Consider the following 22,705-nt stretch of genomic DNA (forward strand, 5'->3'; position numbering starts at 1 on the left):
TGGATCAGCACAGTGGCTAAGTGGTTAGCCCTTCCGCCTAGCCTCATTAGGGTTGTCCGTTCAAATCCAAACCATGGCACTACCTGCTTGGAGTTTAGATGTTCTCCCTGTGCCTGCGTGGGTTTCTTTTGGGTGCTCCGGTTTCCTCCCACACTCAAGAGACATGCTGGTAGGTTAATTGGCTCCTGTCTAAATTTGGCTCTAGTATGTGTATGTATGAATGTGAGTTAGAGACCACAGATTATAAGGTCTGACTGATGTGAATGCTCAACATTTGTGTAAAGCGCTGCGTATATTGACAGTGTATCTGTAATATATGTGTGTGTGTGTGTGTATGTGTGTGTGTGTGTATATATGTGTGTATATGTGTGTGTGTGTGTGTGTGTGTGTGTATATGTGTGTGTGTGTGTGTATATGTGTGTGTGTGTGTGTGTGTATAAGCTGTGACAGTGTGACGATCTGTCACCCAGGATTCTCAACAAGGCAGGTTGAGGGGCTCCAGGGTAAGTGTTTGATACGGAGGAAAGTGGCTTTTCACTTTCCTCCTTTGTTTGAAATCTCCAGGCTCCAGATCCCAAAACAGACCTTACAAAGAGATCTGGGAGGGATGAATTCTCCAATCCTGGGACCAGGTTTTTGGAATGGCCAGAAGACTGATTGCACAGGTATGTGCAGGCCTTTTCATAGAGTCAAGACCAGGGTTCTGGGCTCCACCCCGGCAGACGGGAGTCAGGAGGGCTCCACCTGGAAGACAGGAGTCAGGAGGGCTCCACCATGGAGAGGTGGAAGCCAAAAGCGGCAAGGAGCTGCTTGGTAGTAGCTGTGTGCTAGTGGCTAGCTGTGTGCGAGAGCCATGTTTTTGAAAGAGTCTGCAGGAGACAGATGTAAGCCTGAAGAGGAAGGCCAGTGGAAGATTGTGTATATCCGAGAGAGCCAGGAGGCTGAATTTTGTTTATGTTGATGATAGATACCCCTGTGTGGGAAACTTCGGATGTTTTGAACTTTCATTTAAATAAAAGTGGGCTAAAAAGGCCTTAAAAAGCAAGCGAGTTGCTGTGTGCGTTACAGAAGCTCTACCATTTGAAGCGAGTTCCCACAAAATATATATATATATGTATATGTACCTGTAATAAAAAAAATTACCATTGACAATACTAATAGCCACGTCTCCTGCAACATTTTTCATCCCACTGTAGTGCAAGCAGGCACAGCCTGCATGAGGGTGACAGCTATGCTCTTCATTCAGGAGCAGCGCAGCATCCTTTCCACACCATCATAGAAAGCTACACAAAGTGGACTTGCCTGCAGGATCAACAGATATTTAAGGGACTTGGAAGATTGTCTTAGATGGCTGACTCTATAAAATTGTCCTTATGAACTAAAAAAAAAAAAAAAAAAAAGAAAATCCCCTTCCCTCAGAAAGTAAGCACTGATGTATTTCTGCAGATTAGTGTAGCCAAAAACTTTGTGGAAGAGTTCCAGGTTGCTTGTGCAAGATGTTGGATTGTTTGGCTTGTGTTAGGATTTATTTTCTGCCAGACTGCACACAGCACCTATTATTATAATAGCAGCTTGTACCCCTTTGTCAACTAACACTCTCTATCTTCTCCTTGTAGAAGCTCTTCCGGGCCATGATGCTGCCACAGTTTGTCAGTGTTCTGCTCCAGGTTCTCATTCACAAGTCCCATGACCTCCTGCAGGAGGAGATTGGCATAGCGGTCTATAACATGGCATCTGTGGATTTCAGCACTTTCTTCTCCGCCTTCTTACCGGAGTTTCTAGCTGGCTGCCAGGGCTTGGACACCAGCCAGAAGAATGTCCTAGCCCGAAACTTCAAGATGGAACGGGTAAGATCCCCACACAGTACTTCTTACACTTGGCACCTAGGTGGATGGGTCAGTGCATCAAAACCCATCATGGACACTGTTAAATAGGTTGTTCACTTGGAGCATGCTTGATAATGGGTAGTAACAGTAAAGTCACAGGAAGGGAAGGAGGTGTCTTTGGTCACATACTGTATAACCTTTCTATCATGCACTACAGTTGCTCCTTCCTTAAACAGGGTTGCATTATTTCTCCCCCCCCCCCCCTCCCCTTTTTTTTTCTTTTCTTTTTGTTCTTTTTCTTTTCTTTTTTTCTTGTTTTTCTTCTTTTTTTTTCTTCTTTTTTTTTTTCTTTTCTTGTTTTTTCTTTTTTTCTTTTGTTTTTTTCTTTTCTTTTTTTTTTTCTTTTCTTGTTTTTTCTTTTTTTCTTTTGTTTTTTTCTTCTTTTTTTTTTCTCCTTTTTTTCTTTTGTTTTTTTTCTTTTGTTTTCTTTTCTTCTTTTTTTGTTTTCTTTTCTTCTTTTTTCTTTTGTTTTTTTCTTTTCTTTTGTTTTCTTTTCTTCTTTTTTTTGTTTTCTTTTCTTCTTTTTTCTTTTGTTTTTTTCTTTTCTTTTGTTTTTCTTTGTTTTTCTTTTTTTTTCTTTTCTTCTTTTGTTTTTTTCTTTTGTTTTTTTTCTTTTGTTTTTTCTTCTTTGTTTTTTTGTTTTTGTTTTCTTTTGTTTTTTCTTCTTTGTTTTTTTTTTCCTCTTCTTTGTTTTTTTCTTTTTTAGTTGTCTATTCTTTTTTTCTTTTGTTTTTTTTCTTTTTTATACAAAAACCTTTGTGCTATTCTTGCCCCTACATTTCCGTCTTTGTCACCTTAGTGAGAACAACATTGCCTGTGCTGCCTGCAGATCCCAAAGTCGTATATCTCAGATTATTTCCGGCAACTCCGAAAGTGCTGGGTGTGCAGGCTATGCTATGTAAACAATATGATTCCCCAGGCTAGAGTGTTGAGTGCACATGTCATCGTGGAGGGCAGCAAATAATACCAGGATGTAGGGGGACCGATGATTACCCGTCCTTTTACTTCCTGGTAAATGCACTACGAAAAGTGTTGTAAAGTGCTAATGTAGAAATCAATATTTACTGTTTGAATGCAGGCTACGGTTTTCATTCTCTGTGTTTTTTTTTTTTTTTTTGTTTTTGTTTTTTCCAATTCCTCATTTAGAGGTTCACAGCAGAACTCTGCATAGCAATAACTTTCACAATGTAAGCAGAAAGGGTATGTAAGGTAATAGTGACAACAATAGACAAAACATCACTTGGTGTTGAAATTTGTGTTCTATAATACAAGGCAAAGTTTAGTCACTATAAAGCATTAGATCTGCGAGGGCAAAGAAGCAAGTTAAAGGTCAAAGTAAGGAGAAGGAAGTAAGTGTGGTTAGAGGAGGAGGGTTGGATACTGTATAAGGGGATAGTAGGGTAGGGGGAAGGGAAAAAAATGTTGGGGGGGGGGGGGATGCAGAGAGGATGTCCACAGGAGTTTTCTCCAGGAAATATTGTAAGTATTCAGTAGATAACTGGAGCTGTTCCAGGTACATTCATCTGGCTTCAGCTTTTGTCTTTCAGGGTGGAATTAAATTGTTCCATCCATTTGTATACTGTTCACCCCAGCAAACCACTTTGTTACTGTGGGAGAGGTCTGTTGTTTCCGCAGACGTGGTATACAAGCCCATGCTCCATTTAAATGGTGGATAAGTAAAGACTTGTAATAACGCTTTTGAGAAAGCGGTGTTAAGGCGGGAATAAACGATTAGAAAATCGACCGATCGGTCATTCGACGACCGAGAGGCGTTCGTTCGTTGGTCAAAATCGTGGCCCACATTAACCAATCTAAAAAAAATCGTTCGTTTGGCAGTATGTAGTGTTGACGTCTTCCGTACAAGTGGAAGTGATGCGGTGTGCGTGTGACCTTGTAGCCACGCCCTTCCGGGCAGAACGAGCGATATACACAACAATGACCAGCAATGAGTATAATATCGTTTATTACATGACCTATATACATAAATAGTGATACATAAAATATAATCTGCACAATTCTGGTTTCATCATCTCATTAGGCCAATCTACTTTTAACATTTGGATTTTTCGTTTGTGTTTACGAAGGTTCCTTGGACATAAACATCCGGGTCATCTTCTGTTTCCGCTCATGCGTGATAGCGCTTGATAGATTTTTTTCCTACGACCGTCATACCACCGCATAGAAAATTGGTAGTTCGTATGCGAAACGACACAATTTTTCACTGTTGTTCAACCGGATTTTTTCGTTCACAATATCGTTAACGGTTAAAACATCCTGCTCACCAACGAAGAGAAAATCGTTCGATCAGTGGTTCTGCAAAATTTTTCGTACAATTTTCTTATCGTGTGTACGGGGCATTAGGTGTAACAGGACCATGGTGGGGTTATCAAAGGAGCATAGGGGTTGATTTACTAAAACTGGCGAATGCAGAATCTGGTGCAGCTGTGCATGGGAGCCAATCAGCGTCTAACTTCAGCTTGTTCAGTTAAGCTTTGACAATAAAACCTGGAAGCTGATTGGTTTCTATGCAGAGCTGCCCCAGAATTTGCACACTCCAGATTAAGTAAATCTCCCCCATAATGTCCACAAGTTGTACTATATGTAGAACTTGTTGCCAGAACAGGCAGATGGAAGGGCAGTCCCAAAACACATGTAATAGTGTACCCCTATGTGTCTTTCAGCATTAGCAAAGGTGTCTTTGTCTTGGGAACAGTTTAACCATTTGCCCTCTTGAGGATTTACCCCCCCCCCCCCCTTCTTGACCAGGACATTTTTTGCATTACGGCGCTGTGTTACTTTAACTGACAATTGTGCGGTCATGCAACGCTGCACTCAAATAAAATTTCTGTCTTTTTTTTTTTTTTTTTATTTTCCACACAAATTGAGGTTTCTTTCGGTGGTATTTGATCGCCTGTGCATTTTTTATTTCTTGCGTTATAAAAAAGACCAATTTTGAGAAAAACACAATATTTTTGACTTTTTGCTATTAAATATGTCCAGTAAAAAAAATTAAAATCAAATGTTGCCATAAATTTAGGCCAAACTGTATTCTGCTACATTTTTGCTAAAGAAAAAAAAATCCCAATACTTGTAAATTAATTGGTTTACATGAAAGTTATAGCGTTTTGAAATGGCGGTGTGTGTATATATATTCTTAGATACACAGAATATAACTGGATACTAACCTTTTATAGGTAAAGTTGATCCAGGGAATATCTGATTGCCTCTCGGGGGATCAGGAAGGAATTTTTTTCCCCTGCAGGAGCAGGATCATGTTTTGTTGGTTTTCTTTGCCTTCATCTGTGGGTATAGGATCATAACTTTTTTTTTTTTTTCTGTGCTTGAACTGAATGGACTTGTCTTTTTTTTCAGCCAGACTAACTATGTAACCACACACACACTGTTTATTTTTTTTTTTTAAATAGTAATGGCACTGACACTGGGGGGAACTGACTTGTCACTGACATCCCCAGCGACACCAGTACAGTGATCAGTGCTAATAAAAAGCACTGACACTGTACTAATGGCACTGAGCAGGAAGGGGTTAACATGAGGGGCGATCAAAGGGTTAACTGCGTGCTGGGTGTGTTTTACTAGGGGGCGGTGTCAGTTTGCTTCACTGTAATCACACTGCTTTGGATAGCTGTGCTGTGCATAGCCATCCAAAGCAGTGTGCCCAAGCTGACAGGGAGGAGAACTGTTAGTAAACAAAACCATTCTCCTCCCCGTCTGAGATCCTGGGTAATCACTGACCGGGACATGGCGATTGACAGCTGCAGCATGGGTAGGGGGCGCGCCCCTACCCACAAATTCAAAATCACGTATATGTTTGTGTCCCATGCCGCCCTGTAGCAGTATTTCTGCTATAGGGCGGTTGGGAAGCGGTTAACGAGGGTGACCTGAGTCCTGTGCAATATGAGCTTTTTTTTTATCATTTCTTTGTACTTACTGATGGAGGTTTTATGAGCAAAGAATAGAATGCTAACATTTTCACTGTCGGAAAAGGGACCCGAATACCACATTTTCTATTTAGATATGGGGCAATTTTACTGGGTGTGTGCCCCCCCACACCAGTATTTAAGATATGGAAAGAGTCTTTCTTAAGGCGCTTGTACTTTTGGCTGGGCTTGTTTTTTATTATTACTTTTGAGCTCTCTACCATTATTGCAAATCCCTTTTGGATTTTCTGCCTCTGTTGCAAATGGCCACCAGGTTATGACCAGGAAAAATGAAAACTCCATGAAAATATAGCCTGCATTTACCAGTAAATATCTATTATTTATTTATTTTTTTTACATTGTAATTTTACAACATTTCTAATTGTGCTTTTATTTTTTACAAATTGAGTGAAGTTCCTCTTTAAGACACGTTTACTGCGGAAGAAATTGTGCAAGGATTATTATTTGTTTTTCTTTTAAGCAATGCAGCACTGTCGCCTGAACTATCTATACAAACATCATCGACTGTTACCATCAGTAAAAACTATGGCCCCACGGTCTGTTGTGGGTCGCATGAACCTCTTTAATAGATTTGGGCTCCTCAATTGCTGTATATTTTGCACAATTCCCCAACGTGGGTAACACAGAAATGGTTTAAACAAAATGATTCTCTTTATTGAAATTTAATATGGAAGGGGAAACAACCTCGAATCCGCTTTCCCATACTACAGCTGCCTAAGGATGATGGAGGATTGGCGGTCCCATATGCCAAAATGTACAATTGCAGCATCTCTCTGGGTGGGGTGTTCGTAATTTGAAGGATCCCATTCAAAATATATTGTTGCCTGAATCGAACCAATATCACTTAATTGCTCATTTGGAAGTGGGGGGGGGGGGGAGTTTGGAGCTGTCCACAATACCCTACACTGATACTCATGGCTAAGGTCTGGGATGAGATGAGGCATAAATATACCTCCTGTGTTCAGAGGTGAGTTGGGGGTACAGGGTTAAGCAGGGAGTGTGGGGTACAGCTGAGAGCAGGGAGTTTGGGGTATAGAAGTGAGCAGGGAGTTTGGGGTATAGAAGTGAGCAGGGAGTTTGGGGTACAGAGGTGAGCAGAGAGCGCAGAGTTTTGGGGTACAGAGATGATCGGAGAGCATAGTTTGGGTACAGAGATGATCGGAGAGCATAGCTTGGGTACAGAGGTGAGGGGGGGGGGTGGGGATGCAGAAGTGAGTAGAGATGAGAATGTTGAGGTGAGCAGAGAGGGAGTTTGGGGGGGTGTGGAGGTGAGCACCCCAAAGTGGAGGTTCATGTCTGTGTTGCTGCATGTAGGTCAGTTCATTCATTTCAATGGGTTTCCCTACCTGCAAAAACACACAGAAGATTCCTAACGTGTTTTTTAACCACTTCCAGTCCGGACACTTTCACCCCCTTCCTGTCCAGGCCAATTTTCAGCTTTCAGCGCTATCATAATTTGAATGACAATTGCACGGTCATGCAACACTGTACCCGTATGAATTTTTTATCATTTTTTTGAGACAGATAAAACTTTATTTTGGTGGTATTTATTCACCACTGGGATTTTTTTTTTTTTTTTTGCTATATAAATGAAAGGCCAAAAATTTTGAAAAAATGTGTTTTTCTTATAAAATTTTGAAAATAATAATTCATCAATCTTGGCCAAAATGTATTAGGTTATCTTTTTAGTAAAATAAAAAATAACCCAAATTAGTTTATAACCAAAAGTCTGTTTTTTTAAAAAAAATTTTATATGGTTTTATTTTTTTTTTTTTTTTACATACTGTCACCCTAGCAGTACAGTGTCACCATGGTGACACTGTACTACTTGTGGGGGGTGATTATTATTATTTTTTTTTTTTTTACACTGATTGCTTTTACACCCATAAAGGCTGTAAAATCAATCATTTCTCCTTCTCTCTGGCTGCATTCTTGCAGCCATTGAGAAATACTGTGAGTTGTGATTGGTCACAGCTTGTCACATGGTACAAGGCTGTTGTGAATAGCCTTGTACCATGTTACCTCTGTGATCATTCACAGATTTCACTAGTAGTAAGCAATGATGTCACAAGTGACATCTTGCTTACTACTCTGCATGTGATCACTGATTGGCCAATCAGTGATCACATGATCAGGACCTCACACAGATCCCGTATGATGATCGGTGTTCCAATGTGTCCGGAGGACACAGCGGGCACCGGATCGCGGTGCTGCGCGCTCCCAGGGAGCGCGCACAAGCAGGGGACGGGGAGGCCGTTTATAAACGGCCACCCGACCCTGCACTGCCACCGTCCGGCCATTTATATACATGGGCTGGACAGGAAGTGGTTAAATTGTGCTGCACCACAAAAAACACATTGCATTTTGCCTATGTGAGGGGGTACCATTAAGAATTAATGACACCCCTGTGCATCTGCTAAGGAGCAGCATGCTTGTCTGTGTGTCGGAAAGGAGTGCAATTTTGATACGCAGTAGTGTGAACCAAGCCTTCAACAGGGGACTGAAAATACTTTTCAAGGTTGCCTTGACTGGAAAAAGGTTGAGAAGCACTTCAGTAGAGTACTGTTCTGATGCCACTTCTAGCTTTGACCTTACTATATTTATGTGTAAATAAGGATACTAATGTCTTATGTGAGGAATGTACGGCCAATGTGTAGGATGTTTACGATGGTTTGGTTTTGTGGATTGTAAACTGTTGAAAACATCAATAAAAAGGTATTTAGGGAAAAAAAAAAAAACTATGGGTCATACCACAATTACAGAAATGGGAATAAACCCTTACACTGCACAAAAGCTAGGGGAAAAACAAGCTCTTGTGCATTCCCTATTTACTGCCATTTATACTGTTTTATATATTGTGTATTTAGCGTTTCACAATCCAATAAAATATATTTAAAGAGACCCTCCACTGTGGGAAAGGTGGGCAGGTACCTAATGGGTTTACAAACTTGCAGCAGTCTTCCTTTCAGTGCTAAATCTCTGACCGGCTGCGGCCGCCTCTGACCGGCTGCGGCCGCCTCTGACCGGCTGCGGCCGCCTCTGACCGGCTGCGGCCGCCTCTGACCGGCTGCGGCCGCCTCTGACCGGCTGCGGCCGCCTCTGACCGGCTGCAGCCGCCTCTGACCTGCTCTGACATTTAGCCTCGGTTCTCACATGTGCGAATTCAGATGCGTTTTAGAAAGCATTGATTCGCATGACATGTAATGTAACATTTGGTTCTGTTGTGCCCACTCACACATATGCAGTGCACCGCATAAGAGTCCTGTGCGTTTTCTTAGCAGTGCATTGCGGGCCAGTTCATTGACTTCAATGGAAGCACTGCTAAATCTCACATCACCAGTTGTGAATACAATTTTGGGCCTTGCCAACTCACATCAGAACCGCATCTAAATCGCACCTGAACCGCTCAGCAACTACTATGGCAATTCTCACCGAAAACCGCACCACACGTGAACCCGGGCTTAAAGCCCCGACACATCTTGCTGAAGACTGCCTGCCCCTTCCTACCTCCTTACATATTCCTGTTGGTGAGAGCCTGCATGTTTGTGGGGAGCTCCAACCCATGCCAGCAAAGGCAGAGCTCTGCCAGTCAGAACAGCCCAGCATTCCACCCCGATGGGAAGGTGCGGGAGTTTGCTAAACACATCTAGAGGTGCCTGCAAGTCATACCTGCAGCAGTTTCCCCACTTCTCCTAGTGGTCGGGTCTCTTTAAGGAAACCAGATTGTAATCCTTGACTTGAACCTTTTTCTTCATTTTGTATCTCTTCACACAGGATCTGCCATCGTTTACTCAGAGCGTCCATCGCTTGGTCAATGACTTGCGATACTACAGACTGTGCAACGACAGCCTGCCCCCGGGAACTGTGAAGCTGTGACAGACACGAGACCCCCTTCCCGCGCCTGTCTGTCTGCAATGATGGTCTTAACTGCTACAGATGTGAACCCGCTACTCCACTCATCCTCTTATGTTTTTAAACCTCAAATGGTTTTTTAGCACTTTCTCTCCGAGAGATTTCAGTGCCTCCTCCCCCTGTTTACTCCATTTAATCCCTTTGTGTAAAGGGGTGTTATTGATCCCTGTGTTCAGGGGGTTCGGGGAAAGTCCCTGTATTTTAACTGTTCTAATGTTCAATTTCACAAACCTTCAATATCATTCCCTGCTATAGAGAATGCGTTGGGCCGGTCGCCCTCGACAGACTGAATTCTGGATTTAAAAAAAAAACAAAACACCCATTTAGGCCACTTATCTGCACAAGTCAGTTGAAGTACACACACTTTATTATATATTGTTTTATATATTTTTTTTTTTTTCGTGTCTTTTTGTTATCATTCCATTGTGAAATTGCAACATTGCTTATGGCAAATAAAAAGAATGCCTTGTTTAGATCTTTAGTGTGTTCATTTTACAGCACGGGTGTCAAACTGGCGGCCCTCCAGCTGTTGCCAAACTACAAGTCCCATGAGGCATTGCACGATTGACCATTACAAGCATGACTCCCAAAGGCAGAGGCATGATGGGATTTGTAGTTTTGCAACAGTTGGAGGGCTGCCAGTTTTGACACCCCTGATTTACAGGATATTGGTGTTCATTGCTGGAGGGCCACCAGTTTTGACACCCCTGATTTACAGGATATTGGTGTTCATTGCTGTTTAATCACTTTCCACTGGACATGTGCATATGTGCCGCCTTTCGGCAAGTGGGCTTTAACACTGAGCAGCTGCATATATGCATCCCTATGTAAACCAATTACTGTGCTGAGAGCGCGCTTTCAGCACAATAACCGGCAGGTACCAGAAAGCTCCAAATGCATACTAGCAATCAGGATCTTTTCTGATCATGTAAATGCCAATCACAGCAGTCACATGATCGGATTGCTCGCCTCCTGCCCTTTAGAACCTCTTAAAGGGCCGGGTGGGGACGGCAGGATGGGGTTAAAGCTGAACCTTCATGACCGCAATATGCCTTTTTAAATTTGCATAAAATTTGTCCCTTGCTATGTGAACACGAAGTAACCTCTCAGGAGGGAACAAGGAATGTGCAACTGTATGTTTTTAGGCTCGATGTCAAACTGACTATTCGATCATAGAGGTATTGTCAGACTAAGGCTACGTTCACTCTAGCTTTGTCAGACAGACGTTTGGGAAGCGGTTTTAATGAAAATTTTGCACATGGCAGCACATAGTGCTGTTCACATTAAAGCGTTGCGGCAAAACTGACGCCTCGTGTCCAGTCAGGAGGAGTTGAAGCCTCCCATTCAAACCTATGCTACCACTCCTCAAATGCCTGGCAGGCGTTTGCGGTGCGGTTGCAAGGTGGTTTCGGAGCGTTAAAACCGCACCACAAACTTCTATAATGAAGATAAATGGTATTAACGCTTGATAAACGCCATCAACTGCCTCAAAACCGCGCATAGGGCATTTGGAGAGTATTTGAGGAGCGTTAAAAACGCTTCCCAAACTCCTATCAAACGCTATAGGGGCGTTTGGCAAGAGTTAGAAATAAAGTCAACTGTGAACGAGCCCAAACTGATGCTGCTAAACTTGGTATGGGCATCTAAGTGTAAACTATGGACAAGCTAGGGTTTGAAAAAACACCAATGGATGCAGTTATGCGTTAAAAAAAAAAAAATGTATTTTGAATGCAATTATTAAGTATGTCTAAAGCCTTTTTTTATTTTGGATAGAGTAGAAATTGCTTAACCAATGTCAGTATTTTTTTTTTTTTTTCTTGCCATCTGTGTCCCATTGGGGAGATTTCCCTTCACTTCCTGCCCCCTATATGCAACAGAAAGTGAGGGAAAATCCTCCAATGTGAGGAAAACTCAACATTTGTCACTGGAATAAGAGCTCATGTACACGGGGCATTTAGAAAACTCTTCTTAACAATGGAAACTGCTGGAAAATGTAGGTTAAAAACGCCAGTTTAGGCGTGTTTACATACTGCGTTTATGTGCATTTAGAAGCGTTTTTTAAAAGATAGCTTCTTCCCAAATGTCCAGAATGCACTAAAAAACCGTAAAAAATTAACTATTTTAGACATTTTTAAGAAATAGAGAGAGCAGAAGCAGAGAGAGCCGTATTTGTTGAGATGACCTGTCTTTTCTGGTTGTATTCACTATGGATCCCATCATGAGCATAATGCGGCACGTTCTACCATTTTTTTCCTTCACACGAAACCTGGAACTGGTGTACCGGGTCCATTTGAATACATGAAAAATGCTTTGCATGCATTTCTGATGATGAAAAAAGGCTCTGGACAGCATCTGGATATGGAATAGTTAAAAACGCTTCTAAACGCGGTTGACTGCGTTTACAAGCGTTTGAAACGCCGGTAAAATCTCCTGAATGCAAGTTTGGTGCGTTAAAAAAAAAAAAAAAATGAACGTAAACTCAACTGCCTGTAAACGACGATGTGTACATGGACACATAGGAAAACAGTAGGGAGAGTTCAGCGTTTTTTTGGCAGCTCCTGAACGTGAGTTTATCAGCTGCAGTGTACATGAGCCCTAAGCATCCCATTGCAAGATTGCCATTATTCTATTCTAGAGACAACTCGCCATTTTTCATTTTCTCTGGCATTCAGTCACAGTGAGAGTGATCATGAGGACAAAATAGAGAGTAAACCTCCCCAGCAGGGAGACAGACAGCAACAAAAGCATGAAAATGGTTATAACCCTTCACCATTCTATCCAGAACTAAACATTTTGGTTTTAGATCTACAATGTGACTTGACTAGCCTCTTGCTATCCTCAGTAAAGCAGGACACAGCCAGAGAGGTAGTGGCAGTACTTGGAGCCAATCAGGTGTCTTGTATTTCCATGTGCTACAAAGCTGAAAAGAGGAGAAAGCAGATGGATGACCTCCTTAATCTGTAGCTTCTCCCACACTGTCCAGTCACAGTAAGGTGAATGCTAGTTTCTTGGCTGTGATGCTGATTCTTTGATTCACGGTCTTGAAAAACATGCAGATCAAGGGATTTTGCCTGGACTGCCTACATATTTTTTTGAGTTAAGGACAATACTGAAGGCAGAGGAGCAGAATGTCAGCCAGGTAACTAGCTATTTCGAGTCGGCTATGGCAGTCCCCATGGTTTTTCCAAGATGGGATTTGCTTGCTTTCCTGTTTCTTGTGCTGTTTTAGGATTTATGTAGCGTTGACCAAATATAATCTGTCCTTTTGCATCTCTATTTTGAGCAAACAGTCTGTGTAAATCTTTTAAGCCGGCCATACATGGCATAAAATTTGCTTGGTTCAGCAGGGACTGGCCAAAATTCGATCCATGTATGGACAGGATGATTTTACAGAAATCGATCCAGCAATTTGGCTTGGGTACAACCAGCCTGTTGGATTTTTTGACATTCGATTACTGCCAGCCAGGGGCGTATGTACAGGGGTCACAACAGGTCCATGGGGCCCGTGTGGTTCTTCTGCACATCTGGATAGGAGGGGCGGCGGGGGCAGCATATGGAGGAATCCATGCCCTCCATTTTCCTCCTGTAGCCTTTCAGCAGAAGTAGGAGGAAAACGGAGGGGAATCTGTTCCTGTTCGTGCCGTCCCACCTCCCCTTCTATCCACCACCTGCTGTGATCAGGCCCCTGTGTACTACCCCCCCTCATCCCCCACTGTGCTGCTGGGTCCCCCCTCTCCCCCATGTGGGTCCCCCTGTGTTTACTATGCTTTAGTTTGTGAATGAATGGGAAGCTCTGTACAGTTCATGCATTCTGTGCTGCTAAGGCTGAAGACATGGAGATTAAGGGCCCTGTCCTCAATCTCTTTTCTGTCTCAAAGGTGAAACATCAGAGATCCGTTTAGATCCCTGTTATTTCACCAAAGCCCTCCAACGGGGCTCCTAAAAAAATTGTAGGAAATTATAAAATTGCTAAAAAAAATTGTAGGAAATTATAAAATTGCTAAAAAAATAAAAATCAATCCATAAAATTAATAAAATAAACATAAACTGACACCAGTGGCGGAACTACCAGGGTCACAAAAGTTGCACTTTGCGACCAAGCTTTGGCATTCCGCCACCATGGAGGGGGACCCCGAAGATGGCAGGAAGGGGGCCCACTGCAGAATATGTGAACGGGTCCCACGACAGGAGTAAAAGGCCAGGCAGTCGGTCATAAAGGTTGCACTTGCGACCAGGCTTTGGCGCTCCACCACCGTGGTGGGGGACCCCCAAGATGGCAGGAAGGGGGCCCACTGCAGAATATGTAAAAAGGTCCCATGACGGGAGTAAAGTGCCTGGCGGTCAGGGGGTGCTATATGGTTTCTTGCATCAGGGCCCTGAAGGGTCTAGTTACACCTCTCCTGCCAGCGGTTATAGCCGCTAGCAGTAACAATTGTTTTTCTGCCTGTTGGGAGAGCACCCTGTTCCCCTCCCCTGCCTGCAAACCACAATAGTGCTGTGGGAGGCATTGCTTTGTCAACACTGACTACGTTGATGGGAAGGAAAGAGAAAATCGAGTAAGCTTTGGGCTGCGTTAGTCACAGCAGTGGTATTTCTAAGGCTCTTTCGATCTGTATCTACACCAGAAGGTGTGGAGAACCTTGTCCCCTGGTGTCTGAGAGAGCAAAAGGAAGGTAAGATGAAGTCCTGCTTGAGATGGAAGCCCCAAGACCACAAAAAAAGACAGCTGAGGTGGAAGAACCACCTTGTCATCGTGGAGTACCAGAAACCGTGCCTTACAAAGAAGGGCCGCCTGTTCCGAAACCCTACAAGCCAATGTAATGGCAACCAAAATCACAACTTTCTGCATCAGAGGCACTCTGTCAAATAGAGAAGAAAAGATCAAATTGAGATCCCCCACAGTCTAAAGGTGGTAGTAGAGGAACAAGATGTGTGACACCCTGAACCAAGGTATGCACCATGAAATGAGAATCAATTGGCTGCTGGAAATAGACTGTACTTTGGGTCAGATGCATATAGACCCCCATTTGGTCATTTGAGACTGGGAAATATTTGACCTCATGAGGTGTGATGGAGTTAACAGCCAGTGCTAGCCAGGTGCAACTGTGCTTGAAGGAAACGTCATGAAAGAACTAGGGAAACTGCTATTGCTGATGTCTCCTTATAAAAAAGTTTGAGCCTAGCAGTCATGCTGATGGGTTGCTTATCTAAAACAAGTTTTGATATAAGCCTGACATTTGCTAAGGCTTAGTTCACATCTGTGTGGGTGGTGCTGCTACGGGACCCGCACAATACCTGCAGCCGCACCACCCACATAGAGGAATACGGGACCCGCAGACAGGTACCATTAATTCTAATGGCACGCCGCCTGCACTGGAAATCGCAACTGTACTAGGAAACTCTGTTCCTGTATGAGCTGCGATTTCCCAAATAATGCAGGGACTTCTTCCCTGCGTGTCCTGGGGCACGGGGTCCATTCAAGTGAATGGATTCTTGAGCCTGTGCAAAGCGTGGGCCGCACATATGCAAACCTGGCCTAAATCTCTGTTGTTGCATGCTTGTACTGGGTGAGCAACTCAAAAGTACAAAGGCCAGCTCAACCCAGGGTGCTTCGTCTAGCTCAAAGTGTTAATTTAATGAGATCTGTGCTGTTGCAAACAGCATCCATATTCAAATGGCGGCACAGTGGTTAGCACTTCCACCTGGCAGGAGTATGGTCCTTGGTTTGAATCCCAACCACAGCACTACCTGTATGCAGTGCATGTTCTTGTGCGGGTTCCCCCCCCCCCCCCCCCCCCCCAAGTACTCCGGTTCCTTCTACACTCCAAACACATGCTGCTCATCAACACATGCTCCTTGAGGGCAGAAACTGATGTTAATGCACAATATATATGTAAAGTGCTGCTTAAATTGTTGAACCTATTTAAAGCTGAGCTCCATCCCTGGTGGAAAAAAAGTCAGCAGCTACAGATACTGACTTTTAAAGAAACAGCCACTCACCTGTCTTAGGATCCAGTGGTGTCCTCACCACAGCCAGGCTAACTGGCTGTTCTGTGTCCCCAGGACTGGGATTTTCCTGTGGGCACCCAACTGTGACAACTTGATGCGCTTTGTGAATGGTCCTGTAGTGTTCTGGGACCTGGCACGTGTCCTAGAAGACTACAGGGAGGGAGAAGGAGGGCAACTTTCGCTTCCAATTGGCTAGGCGATTGCAGCAGAAGTGGGAATGAGTACCTGCCAAAGTCAGGGACCTGCTCCCCAAAGGAACAAATTCCTCATGGGGAGTGTGGCACCAGCATCTTAAGGGTGTGACAGCTTGCGGCTTCACAGCTGGGTGCCCGCTGCGCATTGTGTATGGTCCTACAGTCCTCTGGGACCTGCCACGTGTCCCAGAAGACTTCAGGGGGAGAGTTTCTGATTGCCTAAGCCAGGGGCCTTCAAACTTTCTAAGCAAAGGGCCAGTGGGAATACAAAAATGATCCCAGCATCAGTAAACATAAGCAATGCACCATCATTGGTTTGAATGGAAGGAATAGTTGCCCCATTGTGGCTATCAATGGAAAGAATTGTGCCCATCAATACTGAGGAATAGTATCCCATTGATGGTGCCATTTTGATGGAATTGTGCCCCAAGGGCCTGGTAAAGGCTAGCTAAGGGCCACATCGGGCCCCAGTTTGGAGACCAATGGCCTAGGCTATCGCAGCAGAAGTGAGAATGGGTACTTGTCAAAATTGGGTACCTGTTCCTCCCCCTGCTTCCCAGGGGTGCCAATCCTTAACGGAGCGTGGGAAGAGACCTTAAAGTGGAACCCTTTCTGGGTGGAGCTCCGCTTTAAGAACCTGTAACAAATAAAACATCCAATCGCTGACATAGGCAGTAATGGGATCGAAGAACTCAATGTACAATAAAGGAATGTGTTGAGTGGGAAAAAAAAAATGGTTTCCACTATGTGGAATTGAGCACTCAACATCCTAACAGAAAAAGAAGCACAAAAAAGTGTTTGTAAATGTTGTTAGCAAATAGTAGGTAAAACCCTCACCCTACCAAGCAAACAATTCTTAAATAGTATTTACCTCGACATCTCCACCTGTCCCATGACTCAGGACTAAAGCTAGCCATACACCAGAAGAACTTTCTTCCAACATTTTTCTTTTTGGGAACATTTGTACAATTTTCTAGATCTTAGTGGGGTGAAATCAACATTTGTTTTCAACTGTAATGATGACAAAATTGAAGGAACTTGATGGAATTTTTTTTTCTCAAAATACATTTCAAACAGTGAATGTGGTTATCATTCATAAAGTTACATTCATTCCAAAATCAAATGTTTAAAAGCAAACAATTTTTTGTAAGCGATGAGTGCCTATTCTCTAATAAGATATGAATGGCAGTTTTGGGGACTGTACTGAAAGGCCAGACCTTAAAATAAAATATATGACCTGTATGTTGCCTACTAAAGGTGTTGGCTCCATCTGCACAGTGAGGGAGGACAAGGAGAGGTGTGGAGGGCTGGCCCTTGTCACTCGCATCTCTTTCTGAGATTTGGGGAGGGTGGGGGTCTGCTGTGGGGGTTGATGGGTGTCCTGGGGGTGGAGGAGGGGGTTATTGTTGGGGTGGAGCTGTGCCTTCTGGAGGGGTTTTCTTTGGGGGTGAGGGCCAGTTTTTGGGCGGGCATGTATGGGATGTGCATTTTCATTTTTTACGTCCAATAAATACATCCTGTTCATTAGCCATTGAGGTGCTGTATCCTTTCTTTCTTGTGGGTTTTTTGTATGTTGGGTGAAATATCTGCATTTTTCACAAAGTTTAAAAAAAAAAAAGGTGTGTGGAGTGTTTGTTGTTGCTTAAGAAGTTCAATAAAGTACTCCCTGTGGACCAGAACGTGTCTTGGAATGTCTTCACCATCCAGCTTGACACAGGAATGCAAACAAGACCTGAATGAACCCTGCTCACCAATTGTCTTCATACAGGTAACACAAGTCAGTCTAAAAATACTTTGAATGTTTCTCCATAGATATCTAAAGACCTCCACCAACATGTTCCGTATTGTGAGAAAGCATTGAAATCATGGGTCTTGTAGTTGGATTGGATTTCGGTGTAGTTCTACTATACTGGCTCAGGTCCTCCCTGGAAACGTCCTGATTTTGTGAACATAAACTGAAGATACAGCTGCGTCTATAGAAGGTCGAGAACCTTTTATATGTATTCTCACAGATGGTTGGGCCAATTTTGCCATACCTTGGATTGTTAGTGCAGTTCCTCTATGGAGAACAATTCTGGTTGGTTGGTATGGATTTCTCATTTTTTTCATCATACCTCCAGTCTGTCCCTCTTGTAGACCCAGATCATCTCTCACCTTTTCCTCCGCAGTTGTCCCCTTTTATGTCAGGCATATGGATCTGTAAAGGTAGGCTGCTTCCAAAAGCTTCTATGCTCTTGAATATTTTGGCATCCAAACTGAAAATTGTCTCAGGTATATGGAAATAGTGAAGAAGGAGCCAATACGCTGTGACGTCACGCCGCCGCAGCCTCGTGAAGGTCCAGAGGCCATCTTGCTAAGTGGACAGTTAGTCCTTACTACTTTGCTGTGATTTATCTGGATATCTTTTACTTGAAATAAAGGACAAGCTTTTGATCCACCATTTAGCCAGCAGAGTGGCTAATTGGTTAGCACTTCTGCCTGGCAATACTAGGGTCATTGGTTTGGATCCCAAACTCGGCACCACCTGCCTGGAGTTTTCATGTTCTCCCTGGGCCTGTGTGGGTTTTCTCCGGGTACTCTGGTTTCCTCCCACATTCCACAGACATGCTGGTAGGAAAATTAGCACCTGTCTAAATTGGCCCTAGTATGTGTATGTATGAATGTGAGTTATGGACCTTAGATTGTACGCCCCTTGAGGGTTAGGGACTGATGTGAATGTACAATATACAGGTGAAACTCAAAAAATTAGTCTCTCATATATTAGTTTCACCTTTTAAGTTGCATTACTGAAATAAATGAACTTTTGCACGATATTCTAATTTTTCGAGTTTCACCTGTATATGTAAAGTGCTGCGTAAATTGACGGCGCTATGTAAGTACCTGAAATAAATAAATAAGAGATGGATGAGGATCCATTCCCCTTCTGTCCGTCGGATCGGATGGCATAGCAGTCGAATGGAAATGGACAGGTGGTCCGTTTCCATCCGACCGCCCATAGAGGACAGCAGGCTGTGGCTGCTCTGCAGCAGTTGAAAGGACATGGACCTGTCATCTGCTTGCTCAGCGGAGAGATCCTGCCCCCCCCACTGAGCAAGCGGATCCACTGACATGTCCACCTCGTGTGAAAGGGGCCAAAGGACTGTTAAGCTGCAATATATTTATTTCAGGTACTTATATAGCGCCATCAATTAACGCAGCACTTTACATATATATATTATACATTCACATCAGTCCCTAACCCTCAAGGGGTGTACAATCTAAGGTCCCTAACTCACATTCATACATACACATACTAGGGACAATTTAGACAGGAGACAATAAACCTCCCACCATGTCTTTGGAGTGTGGGAGGAAACCGGATTACCTGGAGGAAACCCACGCAGGCACAGGGAGAACATGCAAATTCCAGGCAGGTGGGGCTGTGGTTGGGATTCGAACCAACGATCCTAGTGCTGCCAGGCAGAAGTGCTAACTATTTAGCCACTGTGCTGCCCATATATTAGATTTTTTTTTCTTGTATTTAACCACCTCCCGCCCGCCATATAGTAATATGACGGGCGCAAGGTGGTTCTCTCGTTCTGGGAGGTCGTCATATGACGTCCTCCCATTCTCACTGCGCATGCTCGGCTCAGGGAGCACGCGGCGATCGGCGGTGCGCTGTGTCCCTTGGACACAGCGCATCACAGATCACGGAAAGAGCCGAAGATGTCGGCTCGGTCATGTGATCAGCTGTGTCCAATCACAGCTGATCACATGTAAACAGGGAAATGCCGGTTATTGGCATTTCTCTCCTCTCGCTGACAGCTCGTGAGGAGCGGAGAGCCGGTAATCGGCTTTCCGCGGAGGGGACATGTACACTGATCATCACGGCACTGATGATCAGTGTAGCCCCAGCAGTGCCACCTATCAGTGCCACATATCAGTTCCTACCAGTGCACATCAATGCCACATATCAGTGCCCATCTTAGCTGCCTTTCAGTGCCACCTATCAATGGCAATCAGTGCAGCCTAACAGTGCCAGTCATTACCACCTATCGCGCCAGTCGGTGCTGCCTATCAGTGCCATGTATCAGTGCTGCCTTTCAGTGCCAATCAGTGATGCCTGTCAATACACATCAGTGCCACCTATCAGTGTAGCCTATCAGTTCCCATCAGTGCACCCTCATTAGCACACATCAGTGAAGGAGAAAAAAAGCACTTATTTACAAAATTTTATAACAAAAACTAAGAAAAAAAATTTTTTTTCAAAATGTTCAGTGGTTTTTGGTTTGTTTAAGAAAAAAATAAAAAACCCTGAGGTGATTACATACCACCAAAAGAAAGCTCTATCTGTCACAAAAAAAATTATAAAAATTTCATATGGGTACAGTGTTGCATGACCGTGCAATTGTCATTCAAAGTGCCACAGCACTGAAAGCTGGAAATTGGCCTGGGCAGGAAGGGGGTATAAGTGCCCTGTAGGCTTGTGGGTAAATACTTTTAAAGTATTTTGATGCTAAAAGTTGCATTGATAGTAATGTTAGCAGAATCATTTCAGAGCCGGCAGGCTGAAGTACGGGAAAGCCCTCCAGCCAGCAGACCCTGATCCGTTGCTGACATAAACAAAGTCATGTGGTCTGGTGACCTGCCTTGCTATGTGGTCTGAATGGTCCAGCTTGCCCAGTGCTGCTTTCCATTTCCACATATCCTCATTAGCAGTCACATGCCTCAGTCTATGAAGCTTCCTGTAGGAAAGAACATGATGCTAATTATGTCAAATTAAAATAAAATGATTAATTTACTGTGTAATGATGGATGCAGACATAGGCTGATGATTGAAACAAGAAAACAATGAACAAAGATTTTTTTTTTTTTCCCGGGGCCCATTCACACTTTTGTTTCCGTAATACACTGCACTGCCGCAACGCAGGAGAAATCACTTTTTTTTCGCTGTAGCATAGGTGCAGTCTGTAGATGTTTCGGGGTTCCATCCATTCACAGCGAATGACACTGCAACAAACTATTGTGTGCTTGGTGCGTCAGGATGCATTGTGGTCATACACGTTACTGCAACACGGTGGAGTGAACGACCTCACAGACCTGCCCCATCATGGATTGGGAGTGTGAATGCAGAAGGACTCAGAACCAGGGGCGGACTGCCCATTTGGAAACTCGGGCACTGCCTGGGGTCAGTAGGGGGCCTCATGAGATGCCCCTGGTACCTTTTTCATAGGCTTTTTTGAGTTTGGGCAAGGACACAGGGGCCCCATGATCCCCTATTGCCCGGGGGCCCCATGAGTTGTCAGTCCGCCCCTGCTCAGAACAGCACATTTCCTGTAGAAAGCCACTGGGCAAACCATAGGCGATCACCTGAAAATTCCAACCAAATATAACCTATTCCATTAGTGGTGAACAGATAAAACATGAGAGTGATTAAAATGAGCAGAGGAGAACAGAAAGAGGAAAGAGTTAATATGAATTAGGGATAACAAGGGGGAATCAATTCCTAAAACTATCATACCAGGAACAGGATCCTTATTTTTTCAAAAAAATTTGACCATGCCCATTGAGATCAGAAAATGACAGTCACATGGCTGAAAATCTAATAGATATATACATTGCTCAAAAAATTAAAGGAACAATTTTTAATCAGAGTATAGCATCAAGTCAATTAAACGTCTGGGATATTATCTGGTCAGTTAAGTAGCAGAGGGGGTTGTTAATCAGTTTCAGCTGATTTGGTGTTAATTAAATTAACAACAGGTGCACTAGATAGGCAACAATAAGACAACCCCCAAAACAGGAGGAGGCCACTGACATTTTTTTCCTTACTCATCTTTCCTGGCTGTTTTTCACCAGTTTTGCATTTGGCTAGGGTCATTGGCACTACTGGTAGCATGAGGCAATACCTGGACCCTACAGAGGTTGCACAGGCAGTCCAAGGATGGCACATCAATACGTGCCATTGCCAGAAGGTTTGCTATGTCTCCCAGCACAGTCTCAAGAGCATGGAGGAGATTCCAGGAGAGAGGCAGTTACTGTAGGAGAGCTGGACAGGGCCATAGAAGGTCCTTAACCCATCAGCAGGACCAGTATCTGCTCCTTTGTGCAAGGAGGAGCAGGATAAGCACTGCCAGAGTCCTACAAAATGACCTCCAGCAGGCCACTGGTGTGAATGTCTCTGACCAATCAGAAACAGACTTCATGAGGGTGGCCTGAGGGCCCGACGTCCTCTAGTGGGCCCTGTGCTCACTGCCCGGCACCATAGAGCTCGATTGACATTTGTAAGTGAACACCAGAATTGGCAGGTCCACCACTGGCGCCCTGTGCTTTTCACAGATGAGAGCAGGTTCACCCTGAGCGTATGTGACAGACGTGAAAGGGTCTGGAAAAGCCGTGGAGAACGTTCTGCTGCCTGTAACATCGTTCAGTATGACTGTTTTGGTGGTGGGTCAGTGATGGTCTGGGGAGGCATATCCATGGAGGGACGCACAGACCTCTACAGGCTAGACAATGGCACTCTGACAGCCATTAGGTATCGGGATGAAATCCTTGGACCCATTGTCAGACCCTACGCTGGTGCAGTGGGTCCTGGGTTCCTCCTGGTGCAGTAGGTCCTGGGTTCCTCCTGGTGCACAACAATGCCCGGCCTCATGTGGTGAGAGTATGCAGGCAGTTTCTGGAGGATGAAGGATTTGATACCATTGAATGGCCCCCACACTCGCCTGACCTAAATCCAATAGAACACCTCTGGGATGTCATGTTT

At 44.0% G+C, this 22,705-nt stretch overlaps 1 protein-coding gene across 2 annotated transcripts in view; it reads left to right on the forward strand.

Moving 5' to 3' along the window:
• Positions 1-10,230, forward strand: part of XPO6 (exportin 6) — a 98,264-nt gene extending 88,034 nt beyond the window's left edge. For both annotated transcript variants that reach the window (XM_089659984.1, XM_089659983.1), the window contains 2 exons: positions 1,617-1,847; positions 9,620-10,230. In XM_089659984.1, coding sequence (XP_089516110.1) covers positions 1,617-1,847; positions 9,620-9,721 — 333 coding nt within the window. In that variant the 3' untranslated portion in view covers positions 9,722-10,230. The remainder of the gene's footprint in view (positions 1-1,616; positions 1,848-9,619) is intronic.
• The last annotated feature ends 12,475 nt before the right edge of the window (positions 10,231-22,705 follow it).

Source organism: Staurois parvus, unplaced genomic scaffold (genome assembly GCF_062004578.1).
Source record: "Staurois parvus isolate SC_StPar_1 unplaced genomic scaffold, SC_StPar_1.0 ptg001193l, whole genome shotgun sequence".
In the NCBI taxonomy this organism is placed as follows: Eukaryota; Metazoa; Chordata; class Amphibia; order Anura; family Ranidae; genus Staurois; species Staurois parvus.